This window comes from Oncorhynchus clarkii, chromosome 11 (genome assembly GCF_045791955.1).
Source record: "Oncorhynchus clarkii lewisi isolate Uvic-CL-2024 chromosome 11, UVic_Ocla_1.0, whole genome shotgun sequence".
Classification (NCBI taxonomy): Eukaryota; Metazoa; Chordata; class Actinopteri; order Salmoniformes; family Salmonidae; genus Oncorhynchus; species Oncorhynchus clarkii.
Window position 1 is genome coordinate 15,728,216 of NC_092157.1, and position 17,796 is coordinate 15,746,011.

Here is a 17,796-nt window from a genome sequence, read left to right on the forward strand (position 1 = left end):
TCTCACACACACACACACACACACACACACACACACACACACACACACACACAGATAGAGGACCCTCCAGGTGAGTGGACCAGCAGCAGTATCTCTGGGTTTCTCCACAAGCTGACCCTGGCCAAGCTGCAGCCAGCCAGTCTGTACGAGGTAGAGATGTCTGCTAAGAACTGTGCTGGCCTGGGACAACCCGCCATGATGACCTTCAGGACAGGCAAAGGTACATCCATTCATTTATCTATCATCACAATGATTATCATATATCCCACTACCGTATTTGTGTCTTTTTGCAAACACTCTTGTTTTTTCCATGCCAACAGGTCGTAGGGGTCCAGGAGGTCAGAACGAGCTCCCTAAAACTCCTCCAGTACCATCACCTCGCCTCTCTCGTAAGTCCCCTGCCCCTCACCTACTGTCACTCTAACTAACCAGTGTGGTTGTTCCATAGATGCCACACAGTTAGATCTCTAACATCCTGACCGAGCCCTTATCAAGCTGTTTGACTAGCTGTTAACCCCCCCACCTTTCTACTCTGTACTAACATGTGACCTGTCTTGATCTCTCTTTCACTTTTAACACTCAAGGATGAGCTCACAGTAAGTCTTAGTAAGTTTGTTACTGTACCTGTTCGTGTCTGTTCATGTTTGGGCTTTTGTGTTTCTGAGAGTGTCTGTCCTTGTGTGCCTTAATATGGGAACAATATTAGATTTGATGTCCGTTTAACCCCTATCACTTTCCCACAGCTCCTGAGGCCCCTGATAAGCCCACCATCTCCATGGCGACTGAGACATCTGCTTACGTGACATGGATCCCACGCGGTAACCGTGGTTTCCCCATCCAGTCTTTCAGAGTGGAGTTTAAGAAGCTGAAGGGGAAGGGAGGTGGGGAGTGGGAGGAGGCCGTCACTAACATCCCCCCCCAGCGACTGTCTGTGGAGATCACTGGCCTGGAGAAAGGTGAGCTTCATCATCATCGTCGTTCCCATCATAATGTTATTCCTCATTATGACAAATGGCGTCATTATCATTAGCATGACTCTCATTATCATGGACATTACACTATCAGTCATCATCATAATCCTAGCTATTTTAATAATGACTGTAATCAACATGGTGACCAGATGGTAACCATTAGTGTGAATGGAGAAACAGAGAGGCTGTGTAACTGGTGTTTAGTTAGTTTAACCCACGTGGGCTTTCTGTTTCCCTGTAGGCATGTCCTATAAGTTCCGTGTGTTGGCGGTAAATGTGATTGGCGCCAGCCCCCCCAGTGCCCCCTCTAAGGCCTACACGGTGGTGGGGGGTGGCAGGCCCAACGAACGCCCTGTAGACGGACCCTACATCACTTATAATGAAGCTATCAACGAGACCACCATCATCCTAAAATGGACGGTGAGTGGAGCTGTGTGTGTGTGTGTGTGTGTGTGTGTGTGTGTGTGTGTGTGTGTGTGTGTGTGTGTGTGTGTGTGTGTGTGTGTGTGTGTGTGTGTGTGTGTGTGTGTGTGTGGGTTATCGTGATATAAGTATGGCTATAACTCTTGTTACTGTTGTTATGCTAACATTAAACCGTTCATATTCTTTCTCTCCACAGTACACTGCCGTCAACAACACCCCTGTCTACGGTTTCTACATCTTCTACCGGCCGACAGACAGTGACAACGACAGTGACTATAAGAAGGACGTGGTGGAGGGTGACCGTTACTGGCACTCTATCACTGACCTGCAGCCTGAGACGGCCTACGACATCAAGATGCAGAGCTTCAACGAGGGGGGAGAGAGCGAGTTTGGCAACGTGGTTATCTTAGAAACTAAAGGTGAGCAGATCTCATAGTCATCTTGGTGACACATGCTTACAGTAATATTAACATTTTAGTCATTTAGTAGACGCTCTTATTCAGAGAGACTTACATTTATATTAACATTTTAGTCATTAAGCAGAGACTTACATTTATATTAACATTTAGTCATTTAGTAGAGACTTACATTTATTAACATTTAGTCATTTAGCAGAGAGACTTACATTTATATTAACATTTAGTCATATAGCAAAGAGACTTACATTTATTAACATTTTAGTCATTTAGCAGATACTTAAATTTATATTAACATTTAGTCATTTAGCAGAGACTTACATTTATATTAATATTGAGTAATTTAGTAGATGCTCTTATTCAGAGAGACTTACATTTATATTAACATTTAGTCATTTAGTAGACTTACATTTATATTAACATTTTAGTCATTTAGCAGAGAGACTTACATTTATATTAACATTTAGTCATTTAGCAGAGAGACTTACATTTATATTAACATTTTAGTCATTTAGCAGAGAGACTTACATTTATATTAACATTTAGTCATTTAGCAGATAGACTTACATTTATATTAACATTTAGTCATTTAGCAGAGAGACTTACATTTATATTAACATTTAGTCATTTAGCAGATAGACTTACATTTATATTAACATTTAGTCATTTAGCAGAGAGACTTACATTTATATTAACATTTAGTCATTTAGCAGAGAGACTTACATTTATATTAACATTTTAGTCATTAAGCAGACGCTCTTATCCAGAGAGACTTACATTTATATTAACATTTAGTCATTTAGCAGAGAGACTTACATTTATATTAACATTTAGTCATTTCGCAGAGAGACTTACATTTATATTAACATTTAGTCATATAGCAGAGAGACTTACATTTATATTCACATTTAGTCATTTAGCAAAGAGACTTACATTTATATTAACATTTAGTCATTTAGCAGAGAGACTTACATTTATATTAACATTTAGTCATTTAGCAAAGAGACTTACATTTATATTAACATTTAGTCATTTAGCAGAGAGACTTACATTTATATTAACATTTAGTCATTTAGCAAAGAGACTTACATTTATATTAACATTTAGTCATTTAGCAGACGCTCTTATCCAGAGAGACTTACATTTATATTTACATTTTAGACATTTAGGAGACGCTCTTATCCAGAGAGACTTACATTCATCTTAAGACAGCCAGGTGGGACAACCACACATCACAGGCATGTGTCAAGTTTTATAGATTTTATTTTTTGAGGGGGGTCGAGGTGAGGACGAGGAACACTATAGCATGCTGGTTAAAAAACATCATACGTGGCTAGGGTGGTCCAGCAGTCTAAGCCTCCAGAACACACATACTGCTGCAGCCAGAGGAGGCTGGTGGGAGGAGCTGTAGGAGGACGGGCTCATTGTAATGGCTGGAATGACATAAATGGAACAGTATCAAACACATGGAAACCATGTTTGACTCCGTTCCATCAATTCAGTTCCAGCCATTACAATGAGCCCGTCCTCCTACAGCTCCTCCCACCAGCCTCTTCTAACTTGTCTCTCTTGCTATCCTATCCAATAAACAACAAAAGTATAATTCTTCATGTAATTAATTCGATAGCCTGACTGTAATACATGTTGTTATATCAAGTAAACAAACCCCTCTCTACCCCCAGCTCGACTGAACCAGCGGCCCTCTCCATCGGAGGCGTCATCCCAGAGACCAGAGCACCCCGGGGGGCCTGTGCCCCGCCCCAGCGACCTCCCCTACCTCATAGTGGGTGTGGTCCTGGGGGCCCTCGTCTTCATCATTGTAGCCTTCATCCCCTTCTGCCTGTGGAGAGCCTGGGCCAAACAGAGTTAGTAGTTATGATGATGATGATAATGGGAGGGCAGTGGTAGTAGTTGTTGGATCAATTACGATTTTGGGCTGGATTCAATCCGTATCGCCAATGTATTGCGGAAGATCAGCGTTAAAATGTAAAGATCATTTCTGATTGAGCCGTCATATGCAGCGTTTACTGTGAATTCGGTCTCAGCGACCACGGGAACATCGCCTTTAATTGTCAATTGAGCTATAAAGTGGCTCTTCAGCGCTACAGATTGAGTAGAGCACTTAGTCATCACAATTGTTGTGATGAACAATTGTCCATCTGAATTGACCAATCTGCAATTTTGAATTGACTAGTAATTCATAATTCCCTCAATTCTTCTCTCATATCCACATTTTTGTCGCGTGTCAGTCTTGTCCATATCTAACAACAGTGATTGTGTTTTCTCCTCTCCAGAGCAAACATCAGACCTGTGTTTCCCAGCCGTGGCACACCCTGTCTCCTCATGCCAGTATACCATGGTGCCTCTGCAGGGCCTGGCTCTGGTTGGCCACTGCCCGCTGGACCCCCATTTGCCCCCACCGCATGCCATCTACCCCCCTAACAGAGAGTGCACGCCCAATGGGAAACACCATTACCCCACACACCGTCTGCCAGGACTACGCCAGGTGAGTTCCATCAACATGTCAAGGTCATGTCTTGTGCATCTGCCCAATAAATCTCTGTTGGGAGTGTATTAGTTTTGGGCACCTTATTAATTTGTTTTTCATGTGTAACAGAAGTCTAACAGATGTCTCTTGTTCCTATTGCAGGAGGATGTGGAGTATGATATGGAGTGTGACACGCTGCTAGCACAGACCATGCCAAATGGACACGCCCCAGGCTACCACTACTCTAACAGGTAGGCACAGGACTGTTCTCACATATCCTCAATTTGTCAGTCATCCAGATAGTTTTTCAGTCCATCTGTGTTTATTTTAATTGTATGTATTTATGTAACCTTTATTTAGCTAGGCAAATCAGTTAAGAGCAAATTCTTATTTACAATGACGGCCTAAAGTCAAAAAGCCTCCTGTTGGGTTTACATGTGTATATATAATCATTCTCACCCAAACATCTCTCTCCCTCTCAGTGAGCCTGGAGACGGTGAGGACTGCTGTCTGCCCGATGACTCCACCCTCCAGCTCCTCAACACCTCTGAACAGCCAATCAGCACTCAGGAGCTGACGGGCAATGCCCATTTTCACAATGGGGACATCAATCTAGGTACGTGTCTGTTCTCTCAAAACTTTAACATTAGGAACACTTCTGCATTCACCTCACACTTCAGCTATGAATGCGTGTATGCCCACTGCAGATGTCAAATAACCATGTATTTTCTTCCCCTGTCTGTCTGTGTAGACCTTCTACCCTGCTCTCCCTCTCCTCTGCTATCACTGGAGGAGAACTCCACGGCGACAACATCAACAGCTACAACGCCAGAATCCCAAGATGCACTTCCACTCCAGAGTGAAACAGAGACGTCAGACTCAACATATGCTTGAAAAACACTCTCAGAAAAACAGAAAACAAAAGTCTTTATTTTTGTATCACAGATATTTATATATTTATGCTTTTGTACATAAACATTGTTTTGTTATGCTGTATATAAGGATATGTTCATATTGAAAAATACATGTATCTGTATGTCACTTTCTGTGATGTTGTAATCCTGCTATGTGATTGTATATTCATGTCTGCACACCTTGAGGAAAGGAGGGGGATTCTAATCCTGGTGCTGATTTAAGTCAGTCAGCGCATTCTGTTGAAGGTTTCATCTGACTGGCATGCCACTGTTTCTCTGACTAGGCACCAGCAGCACGTCTACCAGTCTGCTTTAAGTCATTCCCTGTAGAACTCCTATGTTCCCCTTATTTCCAACTTAAACAGACATCTGGTTATTATACGATCCTGATAGTCGCATGTCAGAAAAAATGGACAGGGTTGTGCTGCTCAGTAGAGGAACAGAGAGCAAGCTTTTTGAGGGAGCACTACCTCTGTGTTCAATGAAAATGCATTTTATACACCCCCCGTGTTGTATATACTCCCTCTTCTGTTCAGTGATGGTACAAGTGTCCGCCGTTTCATAAAGAAATATGAATTTTTCATCAAAAGTATTACATGTATGCAACTTAAAATCATTCTGCCTTCAGTAGTTTAGAGTACAAAGAGATATATTGTATAGTTATTTATTTTTAGGAGGGGAAGATTCTGGAAGTTTTGTTACCCAGTCACACCCAAGCCGATTTAAATTTGAGACTGAAATGACAGTCTGTTTCTGCTGGTCACTACTCCAAATGACTGTGCCTTGTGAGGGGATCTTTGACGTCTGCGTCAATATTATCCTTCCCCCACACATTGGTGCATCAGTATTAGCCTTCCCTGTGAGGCATCGGAGATCAAAATGAAGGAGTTCCTGAATCTGTAATCCATCTTTGTGTGTAGCTGTTGTCATGGTTACACAGGCTGGAGCACTATTGCATGTAAATAAAGCTTATAATGAAATCACCTTGGCTTTCACGTTTAATTTTTAACCCTGTTAAATGGTTTGTAGGGAATTGAAATAAAGCAGGTATAATCGCAAGAAGCCATTTCAGATAGCTTGCTTTGATTTGTCCCTCACTCAACTGAAGGCACAGAAAGTACTGTTAAAGGGAAACTAGTGATATCTGGAGGACATCCTGTTTCTGAAACAAACCAAGTTTAACAATAAATAAAAGGTTAATAAATCAACTTTATTTATGTACAGATACATACATATTATACTAACAATTGTCATAAGAAATATATTTACAAAATAGCTCTACACAAATGGGTTCTGTACAGCCACCATGATTAAGTTACATTTAGAATGTTGTGCAATTTTAACGTCACAGTCAATGAAAGTACAAAACTCTTCATAGCATGTTACAAGCAGATATGTCGTCACGTCAGACATATTTGCAAACCATATGGTTTAGAAGCTTTATTTCCCCCATCATAGATGTATAGGAGGGGAATGCTCAGTGAAATGCTATGACTTCAGTAACTCGGGCATCCGATGCCATGTTAAGGTATCAATTGAACTGACAGGCTGTCAAAGTAGAAAACACTTGAATGTGAGAGTAGGTTCACTAACCATGAATAATAACATGATACCAAGCAAGTCAGCTAACATACAGAACCGATCAGCAGCCCTTACAACCGCTTCAATCCACACAAAAGAGTTGGAACTCCTGTCAATTCAATTGGCCATGGCATTTCTTCACGTAATTCAATTGAACACATTTCTCACTGAAATGGAATGGAGACAGAACATTCCTGACTACCACGTTGGCACCTCAAGTCCTCTCACCTACACGGCAGAGCTCCCATCATGCCCTAGGATATGGCTGATGTTGTGGGCGGGGCGGTTGGGCTGTTTGCCCGAGTCTGCAGAGGAAGTGTTGGAGAGGGACAACAGGGGGGACATAGGCATCGCAGAACCATCAGGCTGCATTGCTGTGGCGATCTCTGGGAACAGCGAGGTGAGGCTGAAGTTGGACAGGTGTGGGGTAATGCCAGAGGAGTTGCTGATGGGCATAGGGGGCATGTCTGAGAGTAGGGGGAAGCTGGCCTGGGCGAACCCTACGGGACGCGGGGGGGACAGGATGGAGCCGAAGCGGTTGTTGAGGGGGGCAGAGCTGCTCTTGTCGGTGCCGGGGCTGGTGAACATCTGGTTGGAGAAGTACTGGAGGGGTATGTCGCTGGGGTGGGCGGCAGAGGGGTAGGAGGGGTAGAAGGAGGGTAAGGTGTTCTGGGGCTCTACAGGTAGCAGGGCCGAGGGGCGCGAGGAGTTGGGCTGGCTGACAGGAGGGATAAAGGTAGAGTTGGCGTTGATAGGAGGAGGGGGATTCATCCCTCCTTCTGGGATGAAGGGGAAGCCAAAGTTCTGGGCCAGGTGTTGGTCAGGCACAAGGTTGTTGTCCCCAGCAACCTGGGCATTGTCTGCCATAAAGCGGACGATACTGCTGCGCCGTGCCTCACCCCCTGACTGTGGTCGACCCAGCAGGTGGACGTCAGGCTCAAAGGGATTCCCAGGTCTCAGGCTGCCTGAACGTTGTCGCTCCCCAGGCCTCAGCTTCCCGCTCTGGGCCTCCTGGGTGATGTGGCGGGAGCGCTGGCTGACTGAGGTGGGGGGTCTGGAGGGGGCAGGGGTGCGGCCTGGCTCGGAGCTGCTGTGGGGGGTAGGAGGGTGGGGGAGGCCTGCCCGTACCCCTGGGTGGGCACCCATGTTCCCACTACCCTGAGGGATGTGGCCCTTGTTGCCCTCCCCAAGCCTCATAGCTGAGGCCTTCTGTGTGGGAGGAACACTGGGGCTGGATGCTTTAGCCTGCATGTCCCCTGCAGAGCTGCCAGGCACACAGCCGTACTCCATACTGACCGGAGGACAGCACTGGACTGCCCTCTGGTGGTTGGTCTGCTCCAGGAGACTCTGCATGAAGCTCTGTTGACACCCCTCCTGGTCCAGAGGAAGCCCTGGAGCACCAATATGCACCCCCTGTGTCCCAGGATGGGGTCCACTGTACCCACCACGGGGTCGCCCATCCCCTGGAGGCCCCAGTCCCATTCGAAATCCCCCCTGCTGCCCCTGATGGCCTCTCTGAGAGGAAGGACCTGATTTAGGTGTCATGTCCCCGCCACGGGACACCTGGACCTCGAAGCCCCCCAGTTGATGCCCCCCTCCAGCACCGCTCAGCGTTTTAAACGGAGGACACTCAGAAATCCTCTGGACGTCTGCAGAACCAGTGTGGTCTGGGGGCAGCCTGCTCTGAGGGTTATGTGCAACGTTGCCCTTCACTCTGGATGTGTCCAGGTAGCCCCGTAGGTCTGGTTGCTCCTGTGTAGTACCGCGGGTGGCCTGGAGATGGAGCCCCATGCGCTGCTGTTGCTGCTGCTCACCAGTGGAGGAACTCTTCCCAATGAGAGCCTCTGCTGAGTAGCTGGAGACCCGGTGGCGCTCCTGGCGCGAGGGGGCACAGCCCAGGTCGGAGGGCCGAGAGGCAGGGTTGCTGGGCTGGGAAGTCAGTTGCTGCTCCAGGTTCCTAGAGCTCATCAGCCTCTGCATGGTACTGTGGTCCTGACCAGACTGAAGGTAGGGGATAGGAGAGAATAAATGATTTGATATTATAAACTTGGCTGAAAGCTGTGGTATATCAGACCGTATACCATGGTTATGACAAAACATGTAGTTTTACTGTTCTAATTACGTTGGTAACCAGTTTATAATAGCAATAAGGCACCTCAGGGGTTTGTGGTATATGGCCAATATACCATGGCTAAGAGCTGTATCCAGGGACTCCCCGTTGCATCGTGCATAAGAACAGCCCTTAGCCGTGGTATATTAGCCATATACCACACCTCCTCAGGCTTTATTGCTTAATTAGATAACACATGAAATACAAAAACATGCTTTATCATGCATATGCATACAATTTATAGCACCAATATACTACCATAGAATAGCAAGAGTACGTATTCAAAGTAAATGTAATCCTATCATTTTATGGCTACCATTCAAGACAGCCTCAGTAGTTCCTGTACCTTGAGGTGTTCCTGCTGGGCCAGGTGGCTGCTGTGGTGAGCTCTGGGTCCTGCTGGTCCTGGCTGGCCCTCACAGCTCTTCTCCTGGTGCCGCGACCCAAAGTGCTGCTGCTGTTGCTGCTGCTGCTGGATCTGTTGCTGCTGGAGGTGCTGGTGTCTGGAGTGGGAGCTCTGCTGTTGAGGGTGTTGTTGATGATGTTGCTGTGACTGGGCTTGTTGTTGGTGTTGCTGTTGTGTTTGCTGTTGGTGCTGTTGTTGATGAGACTGTTGATGTTGTGACTGTTGTTGGTGCTGCTGCTGTTGGTGTGTTTGCTGTTGGTGCTGTTGTTGAGACTGTTGTTGGTGTTGTTGGTGTGATTGTTGATGATGCTGCTGCTGTTGAACTCCAGTCTTCTCCAGGTGGTGTTGTTTCTGTTGCAGGCCAACAGGAGGGCCGCCATGACCCCCTCCAACCAGCACCCGCTTCTTCTGGACGTGCTGCTCCTGCTGCAGCGCCCTCTGGTGGAGGCTGTGGAGCTGTGCAGGGTCAGGCTGGGTCAAGTGGTGCTGGAGCTGGTACAGGTGGTGCCTCTGCTGCTCCTGTTGCTGCTGCTGCTGCTTCAGGTAGGGGTTCCCCCCGAGGTGTTGGCCCAGCTGGGGTGCACCATGCTGGGGGTGGACCTGAGGCAGGTGGAGCACACCTGGTTGGTTGTGTTCCTGTACGGGTAGCTGGGGGGTACAGTGGCTCTCGGTGGGTCTAAGCACCGTACTCATGAAGGTGTTGCCTGAGAACAGGGTGCCAACTCCATCAGGGTTGATCCTGGTCATGATGGATGAGGAGGTAGGGGGAAGTTGGGGTACCATCATCTGGCTGTGGTCCAGGGGTTTGACCTCCATGCAGCCCACGTTGGAGGCCGATGGGCAGGCCTTATGTCGCTTGTTACTGCTGGACAGCATCACATCGTCCTGGGCTGGCCGCTTGGACACGTCCTTGATGTGTCGTGGCTCACCCACCCCCACCTGGGGCCTCATCTGGGCACTCTTAAGGGGAGTGTACTCGTTCAGTTGGACTGAGCCCGAGCAGGGAGGAAGGCCAGGGGTGGAGGGCTGGGAGACATGGGCTGAGTTCCCCGCAGGGGATGGGACTGAGCCCTGCTGCCCAGCTAGACTGGGGGAGCCTGGGTAGGCCTGCTGCTGACGGGAGCTGGGCCGGATCAGGTTGTTGACACTGAGGGTGCTGGCAGTACCAGACTGGGCTTGGCTCTGGGGTTGGGACTGGGAGTAGGAGAGGTTCTGCGGATGTCTGACTCCGCTGGCTGCACTGCCTGCTACTTCTCCAGCCTGGCCCCTGACAGACAACTGTGATGGGGGTTTAGCCGCTGGAGTTTCCATCTGTTTGGTGAGCTTCGTCTGTTGTCCAGCCCCCCTCTCTTTGCTGCTGGAGGCTTGCTGGGACTTGGGGTTGGGTTCCCATGCAGGCGTTGGGTTGTTTGTGGAGCCGGTGGGGTTGTCCACGGTGCAGCCCCCCACCCTCCTCCCAGGACTGTCCTGCTCCAACATAGCCAGGATATCAGCCTGCTCTGTGGTAAAAGTAAATGGTCCAAAATGACTCGGCGAGGAACTGACACTGTGGCCAGTAGGAAGCATGGACGCCACAGAGAAGCCCATTCCGCCACCTGCTCCACCAGACAAGGGTGAGTCAGTCTGTCTGCTGGGAGCCTGAGGCTGATCCGGGGCCTCGTTGTCTAGTGTGTACACCTGCTGTGGGAGAGTGGAGTCCTTTCTAGAGGGCGCTGCATTATTCCTCACACTCCCTTTCTCCATCGCTGCGCTGGGGTGGCCTTCTGCCTGAGGCTCCTTCTCCCTGCCTGACACCGCTGTCACTTTCAGCTCAGCACGATGGGATGGTTTGGGGGTGGAAATGGGCATGGTCATTTGCTGGTTCGAGGGTCTATTGCAGGTGACCCGCTTCCTGTATTCTGATGGCATGGTCATGGGAACTGTTAGAGAGGTTGAAGAGAAAGACAGTGCACCGGAGCAGGGGGTTGGTGTGGAGGGGACCGAGGGAAAAGCCACAGGCTGGGACTGGGTTGTAGGCTGAGACTCCTGGCTGTTGGCTGGCTTGGTCTGACCCATTGATGAGGTGAGCTGAGCAGACTGGAGAGACACCATTGGTGTACTTTCTATTGAGCTTACAGTGCTGACTGAGGGTCGACATGCTGCTGACGACGTCACACCCATAGATGTGGATCTAGTCTCTGTGGAAAAGGCACTGGTCAGCATAGATCTGCTCTGTCTAGAACTGCCATTCGTGGCAGCTAATCTAGCTTGCACAGTGTTGACAGTAGTAGTGACAGGCTGTCTGTTCTGTGTGACTATAGGTCTAAGGTGAGTGGAGCTGTCACTAGGGGCGACAGCAGGTTGTTTATTCTGGGAAGAAACAATAGCACTGACTGTAGGAGTATCTGCTACACACGTGATAGTGGTGACTGCAGATAGACTCACAACACTAGTGATAATGAGTTGACTCTGTGTGGAGCTGATACCGACTGTTGATGTACACGGAGTGACACTAGTGGCATTTGCCACAGAGGTTCTACTGTGTGTTGTGCATGCACTGGAGACAGTTGGCCCACTATGTGTAGCAGCATTGACACTACCATCTTTAGGTGTGGACTGTGGAGAGCCAACACTACCCACAGGTCTGCCATGTGTGGCTGCCTCAATACTACTAACCGAGGATGTGTTCACTGTGGTGCTGACAGGGCCAGGCTTTGGCTGTATTGTCCCAGCAGCAGAGGATGGGATTCCCTGAACCACAGTGGCCTCTTGTTCCTGACGGTCCCCTGTTACAGCCACTGGCTTGGCTGCAATGGTGACAGTACGACTAGTCTGCCCCCGTTTCGGCTCCTTCTTCCTAACCAACTTGGTCCTCTTGGTGGTGGCTCTCTTAGCTCTGGGCATTGAAGCTGTGCCAGGCTGTCTCCGCGAGGCCTTCCCTGTACCCACTGCCAGACCTGTTCTGGGTGGAGTCACACTGGGGATCGAGATCTGACTGACAGGGGAACTGTGTGGAGCTGCTGAAACCGTGACAGAAGATGGCTGTTGTGGCACTATAGAGTAGGATGGTGGGGCAAGGGTCAGCTGGACGTTACTCTGGGTGGAGATGCATGGCGGCATGCCCTGTGAGATGCTCTGGTTGAGACTGCTGAGGGCTCCCAGGGTGTGCAGAGCCACATTGGTGGTGGGCTCCTCAACAGTGGTGGGCTGGATCAGCTGGAGACTGCTCTGGCCACCCTGAGAGCCATACTTATCCGAGGTCTTCATGGGCTGCAGGGAAAACACCTGGCCATTCACAGTGATGGTCTGAGGGGTCGGGGGAACCGGGGGGGCCTGGGTTTGAGGTACAGGACGGGGTAGAATATGGACCAACTGTTTACCCCCAAATATCTGTTGCCCAGTGGTGGAAGTTGGGCAGCTGGTTGCGACAATCTGATTGGGCATGACAGGTGCTGTAGTGGGCACCATGCCAACCTGAGGGTTCTGAGGAGGAGCAGGTGGAGGCTGATTGGAGGCCTGGATGATGACGATGTGCTGGCAAGGCGTCTGATTGGTTAAGTCCTCCCTGACAACCGACTGGGCTGAGCAAGGATTGGTCTGCTGTAGGATGACAACATTCGGGTTGTTAGTGTTCTGAGGAGCCGTTACCCCAGCAACTGTTGTCCCTGCAGGGTTTACTTGCAATACTTGCATGGTCTGGAGGAGGGGCATCACAGATGTCTGGGGGTGGGGCTGGGGCTGATTCATCAGGGCAGTCTGTGGATGGGGGAGGACTGTTGCCGGTTGTAGTACAGCAGGTTGAGGTTGTGACATCATAGCTGAGTGGGCTACCACAGCAGGCTGGGGAATTATGGCTGACTGAGGGAGGATGGCACACTGTGGCTTGGGGGCCATGACTGGCTGAGGCTGGTGCTGGGCAAGGATAGCTGGCCGAAGCTGGGGTGTCCTCTGTATGGAGGGCTGGGCTTGGATATGGGCAGTGATGGGTGCCTGGAGCTGTATGGGTACCTGTGGCCTCATTTTAATATGAATGGGTTGAACTGATGGTTTAGTGCCCATGGGGCATAGAGACACCTGCTGCCCAGTGGTGGTAGTCTCCTGTGTGGAGAGAGACTGGCAGACAGGTTGCACTGTGTTCCCAGCCAGCTGTAGGGTAGTCCAGGTGGTCTGTGTGCTCCCTGCTGCACTGGCCCTGAGGAGGCTTGAGCTGCTGGGGATAGTCGTCCTGCTGGCAGCGTTCTGGGTGGTTATAACCTGGGGAAGGGCTGTAAGGCTGGGGACAGGCTGGAGAGGGAGTTGGGTGGCCAGACTGGCTGCGACGTTGAGACTAGGGGCTGGGTTGGCAGGCTGGGGCAAGGCGGTGGTGACAGTCGGGAGAGGGCAGAGACCCTGGAGGGTGAAGTAGGACACAGAGGGCGGCAGTTTTGGGGCTGAAGGTGCCTCTGCTACACACTGTTCCACCAGCCTGATGCCAGGTATAGACACTGTAGGGGCAAGGGTTGCCCCGGGGAGGAGCGGAGGGGCAGAGGAAGGGACGCTGACGTGCTTAAGAACCCTGTTCACCCTTAGCCCTGCTGTAATGTCACAAGATGACTGAACAATCACAGCCTCAGCATGTTGCTTCCCCTGATCGGAGGCTGGACTAGGTTCCTTTCCTGCTGGGCGTATCACATTTCCATTGGAGTAGACAATAATTCCTTTGGGGAGCTGGTGAGTGGGCGCTACTTTGGCAACCTTTGCACAGCGCAACTTGCCCTTCCAGTGGACAGTGGGGTCGTCCAGGAAGTTGATGTCGTGGGCTTTTAGCAGCTCAATGTAATGGCCGCTCTCCTTCCGCAGCTCGTCCAGCTGATGCCGCAGTCGCCGGATCTCCTCAGCTGCAGAGATAGGAGACAACAAGGACTAGTGGTCATCAACACAGGACTCTCAAACATTCAGACAAGTACACACAAACACTGTCAAATGCAAGCAAACACATAGGAAAACGCACCCAAAGGAATTAAATACTTCTGCACCGTCAAAACATACCTGTAAATGTCACAAACTCTCATCTCACCTTGTACTAGGTCTCCTCCCTTGAGAAGCATGGCGTCATTTTGTTTCTGCAGCTCAATTATGTAACGGTAGGCCTGGTCCAGGATCATGTTCTTACTCTAAAGACAGGGAGGGAGGATGTCAGCATGGGATTTACATGTATACAAACAGATGGCAGGAAAACAACAGGATCTTCACAGACAAGACCAACTAATAGCTTCAGACCAAAAGATAAATACTACTCCTTCAAAAGCAAACCAAGCCTGTAAGTTTTATGGTTTGGTCCAAAAACACACTAAGGTGTGTGTGTGTGACTATGGATTAGGCCTACCTGCTTCAGTGCCTGGGAACAGGGTAGAAGGTCCCCAATACGGTTAATTCCAGCGTTGATCTTCTCTTTTCGCTGTCTCTCAACTAAAGGACCAAAACAAAACCTTAGCGAGTCATTCCCACAAAATCCTGAGAAACTACAGAAAAACACTAAAACATCTCACCTGCATTGTGAGATTCCTTGTTTTTTTTCTTCCTGCAAGAGAAAATGAAGAGGTTAGCTAATGTTGTGTGTCTGAAAACGATACCCATATCAATGCAGAAGACTGTATGCGTTTCTGTGGTAAAGCGCTGACAATACATAAGCCAAGGGATCCTTCCCATAGACGTAACAATGGTCAGAAGGATCCGTTTTTTGTCCTTACCGTGGTTTATGGCCAGGAGTCTGGTTCTCTGTCATCTCTGGCATCCTGGCCTACTGTACTGCCAAGTCACCACGCTCGCAGGCCAAACATTAAATCTCTTCCCTGGCCGACCTGCAACCCACACAGTCATAAGAGACTAATGAGTGAGGAGGTATGATGACTAGACAATAGAAGAAGAAAAACATCGATTACAAATAAGTAACGGATCATAAATTACAAGGCTGTTGAGCAACAACAAAACTTCCAAATTCAAGTAGCCTCATGTTGTGCTGCCTTTACTCATCACAACAACATGGGACAAGATACGCAGACCTTTGCCAAGTTTCATGTAAACAATGAACTTAGTCCAACGCTGTGTGAATCGGTTATCCCAGTTAGTAAACATAAGCTGAAAATAATGAATTAATATTGACAAATTGTTTAGAACACAATATATTGGGGGCAATGGATAGCGTTCTATTGGAAAACAATTAAAATGTAGTTAACCCACTAACATCCCCATTTCAACCTCTACTTTCCCAGTAACGTTAGCTACGTAGTAGCTAGGGGGCCGAGAACTACGTAGCTATCTCATTAGCACTGCTATCCTGGTGTTGGAGTAGTTTCACAGAAGATAAGCCCTATTTTGGTAGTGAATTTAAGCGACAATGACGTAAAACACAGTTCACACTCACAATACATGATGGTATAACCATATTGTGCTAGCTAAACAAACAGCCACCCAGCCAGCTAGATGTTAGCTCGCTAGCTAGATCACCATGTAGTAGCTTGGGTACATGTCAAGCTTGCTAGCTAGACTTGCTGAACAAAATTGCAAACAGAAAACCCCCTGGAAAAGTTGGGAAAAATAATAAGCTAGCAAATTACCTGTAGTTTCCCCATTATGGGACTTCGTTCCTGACAAAACTTTGGTTCTCTCTGGCAATAAACTCCACTCACAACCTAACCCAAAAATCAAGTGGTAAAGAGAAAGGGGCGTAAGTAAACTGAGACGAACGATCGGGAATCAAGAGATTCGAGCTATGATCCAATCAAAAGGTGTACTGGGATGAAGTCATGGATTGTGATTTGAATGATTGACGGATCAAGCAGAATTTATCCATATTGTACACAAATTGAACAGTCAAGTATGACATTGTTTAATATTGTATTATATATTTTTTTACACCATGTCGTTCGTATATATTACACTTCCTACTATAGAGCAAATTGCGTCTCAGGGATAAACATTCTATGCTGAGTCTCCTCTACTTCCAGTACTCTGCCCGTGCATTGTGAACTATGACGGGTATAAAGTCCCTTCGGAAAGTAGTCAGACCCCTTAATTTTTTCCCACATTTTGTTACGTTACAGCCTTATTTTAAAAACAGATTAAATCGCCCCCCCCCCCCAAAAAAAAAAAAAAAAAAAAACAAGCTACAGACAATACCCTACAATGACAAAGCGAAAACAGACTAAGAAACGTTTGCAAATTTATTAAAAACAAACTGAAATATCACATTTACATAAGTATTCAGACCCTTCACTCAGGACTTTGTTGAAGCAAATTTGGCAGCGATTACAGCATCGCGTCTTTTGGGGATAACAATACAAGCTTGGCACACTTGTATTTAGGGAGTTCCTCCCATTCTTCTCTGCAGACCCTCAAGCGCTGTCAGGTTGGATGGGGAGCGTTGCTGCATAGCCATTTACAAGTCTCTCCAGAGATGTTCAATCGGGTTCAAGTCCGGGCCATTCAGCATCTTGTCCCGAAGCCACTCTTGCTCAGGGTCGTTTTCCTGTTGGAAGGTGAACCTGAGCACTCTGGGGCAGGTTTTCATCAAGGACCTCTGTACCTTGCTTCGTTCATCTTTCCCTCGATCCTGACGAGTCTCCCTACCCTGCCGCTGAAAAACATCCCCACAGCATGATGCTGCCATCACCATGCTTCATCGTAGGTATGGTGCCGGGTTTCCTCCAGACGTGACGTTTGGCATTTAGGCCAAAGAGTTCAATCTTGGTTTCATCAGACCAGAGAATCTTGTTTCTCATGTTCTGTGAGTCCTTTAGGTGCCTTTTGGCAAACTACAAGCGAGCTGTCATGTGCCTTTTAAGGAAGAGTGGATTACATCTAGCCACTCTACCATAAAGGCCTGATTGGTGGAGCGCTGCAGAGATGGTCATCCTCCTGGAAGGTTCTCCCATCTCTACAGAGGAACTCTGGAGCTCTGTCAGTGACCATCGGGTTCTTGGTCACCTCCCTGACCAAGGCCCTTCTCCCCAATTGCTCAGGTTGGCGTGGTTCCAAACTTATTCCATTTATGAATGATGGAGGACACTGTGTTCTTGGGGACCTTTCATGCTGCAAGATGTTGTACCTTGACACAATCCTGTCTCTGAGCTCTACAGAAAATTATTTTGACCTCATGGCTTGTTTTTTTTCTGATATGCACCGTCAACTGTGGGACCCTATATAGACAGGAGTGTGCCCTTCCAAATCATATCCAATCAATTGAATTTACCATAGGTGGAGAAACATCTCAAGGATGATCAATGGAAACAGGATGCACCCGAGCTCAATTTCGAGTCTCATAGCAAAGGGCCTGAATACTTATGTAAATAAATAAGGTTTCTGTTTTATTTTTCCTAAATTCACAAGGAAATTCTGAAAACCTGTTTCCGCTTTGTCATTATGGGGTATTATGTGTAGATTGCTGAGGATTTTTTATTTAATCCATTTTAGAATAAGGCTGTAAAAGTCAAGGGATCTGAATACTTTAAGGTACTGTATGATTGTAAA

At 48.0% G+C, this 17,796-nt stretch overlaps 2 protein-coding genes across 3 annotated transcripts in view; one reads left to right on the forward strand and one right to left on the reverse strand.

Annotated features, from left to right (window-relative positions):
- The window catches only part of LOC139420263 (BOC cell adhesion associated, oncogene regulated), a 52,791-nt gene extending 46,596 nt beyond the window's left edge, over window positions 1–6,195 (forward strand). Inside the window, exons 8-17 of the mRNA XM_071170153.1 lie at window positions 55–220; window positions 321–389; window positions 744–956; window positions 1,213–1,391; window positions 1,591–1,813; window positions 3,493–3,675; window positions 4,105–4,316; window positions 4,461–4,549; window positions 4,781–4,914; window positions 5,050–6,195. Of these exons, the coding sequence (XP_071026254.1) occupies window positions 55–220; window positions 321–389; window positions 744–956; window positions 1,213–1,391; window positions 1,591–1,813; window positions 3,493–3,675; window positions 4,105–4,316; window positions 4,461–4,549; window positions 4,781–4,914; window positions 5,050–5,192 (1,611 nt within the window). The 3' untranslated portion in view covers window positions 5,193–6,195. The remainder of the gene's footprint in view (window positions 1–54; window positions 221–320; window positions 390–743; window positions 957–1,212; window positions 1,392–1,590; window positions 1,814–3,492; window positions 3,676–4,104; window positions 4,317–4,460; window positions 4,550–4,780; window positions 4,915–5,049) is intronic.
- Window positions 6,196–6,401: 206 nt separating this feature from the next.
- LOC139420264 (basic helix-loop-helix domain-containing protein USF3) lies at window positions 6,402–15,970 on the reverse strand. 2 transcript variants are annotated; one of them, XM_071170154.1, is made up of 7 exons: window positions 15,885–15,970; window positions 15,018–15,128; window positions 14,817–14,848; window positions 14,654–14,736; window positions 14,345–14,441; window positions 9,250–14,165; window positions 6,402–8,794 (listed from the first exon to the last, which is right to left on the reverse strand). In XM_071170154.1, exons 2-7 carry the CDS (start codon window positions 15,059–15,061, stop codon window positions 7,022–7,024), a joined length of 6,945 nt encoding a protein of 2,314 aa, XP_071026255.1. In that variant the 5' UTR covers window positions 15,062–15,128; window positions 15,885–15,970; the 3' UTR covers window positions 6,402–7,021. The 2 variants fall into 2 exon arrangements, with proteins under 2 accessions (XP_071026255.1, XP_071026256.1); XM_071170155.1 differs by having other exon boundaries at window positions 15,018–15,177; window positions 15,885–15,922.
- Between the last annotated feature and the right edge of the window lie 1,826 nt (window positions 15,971–17,796).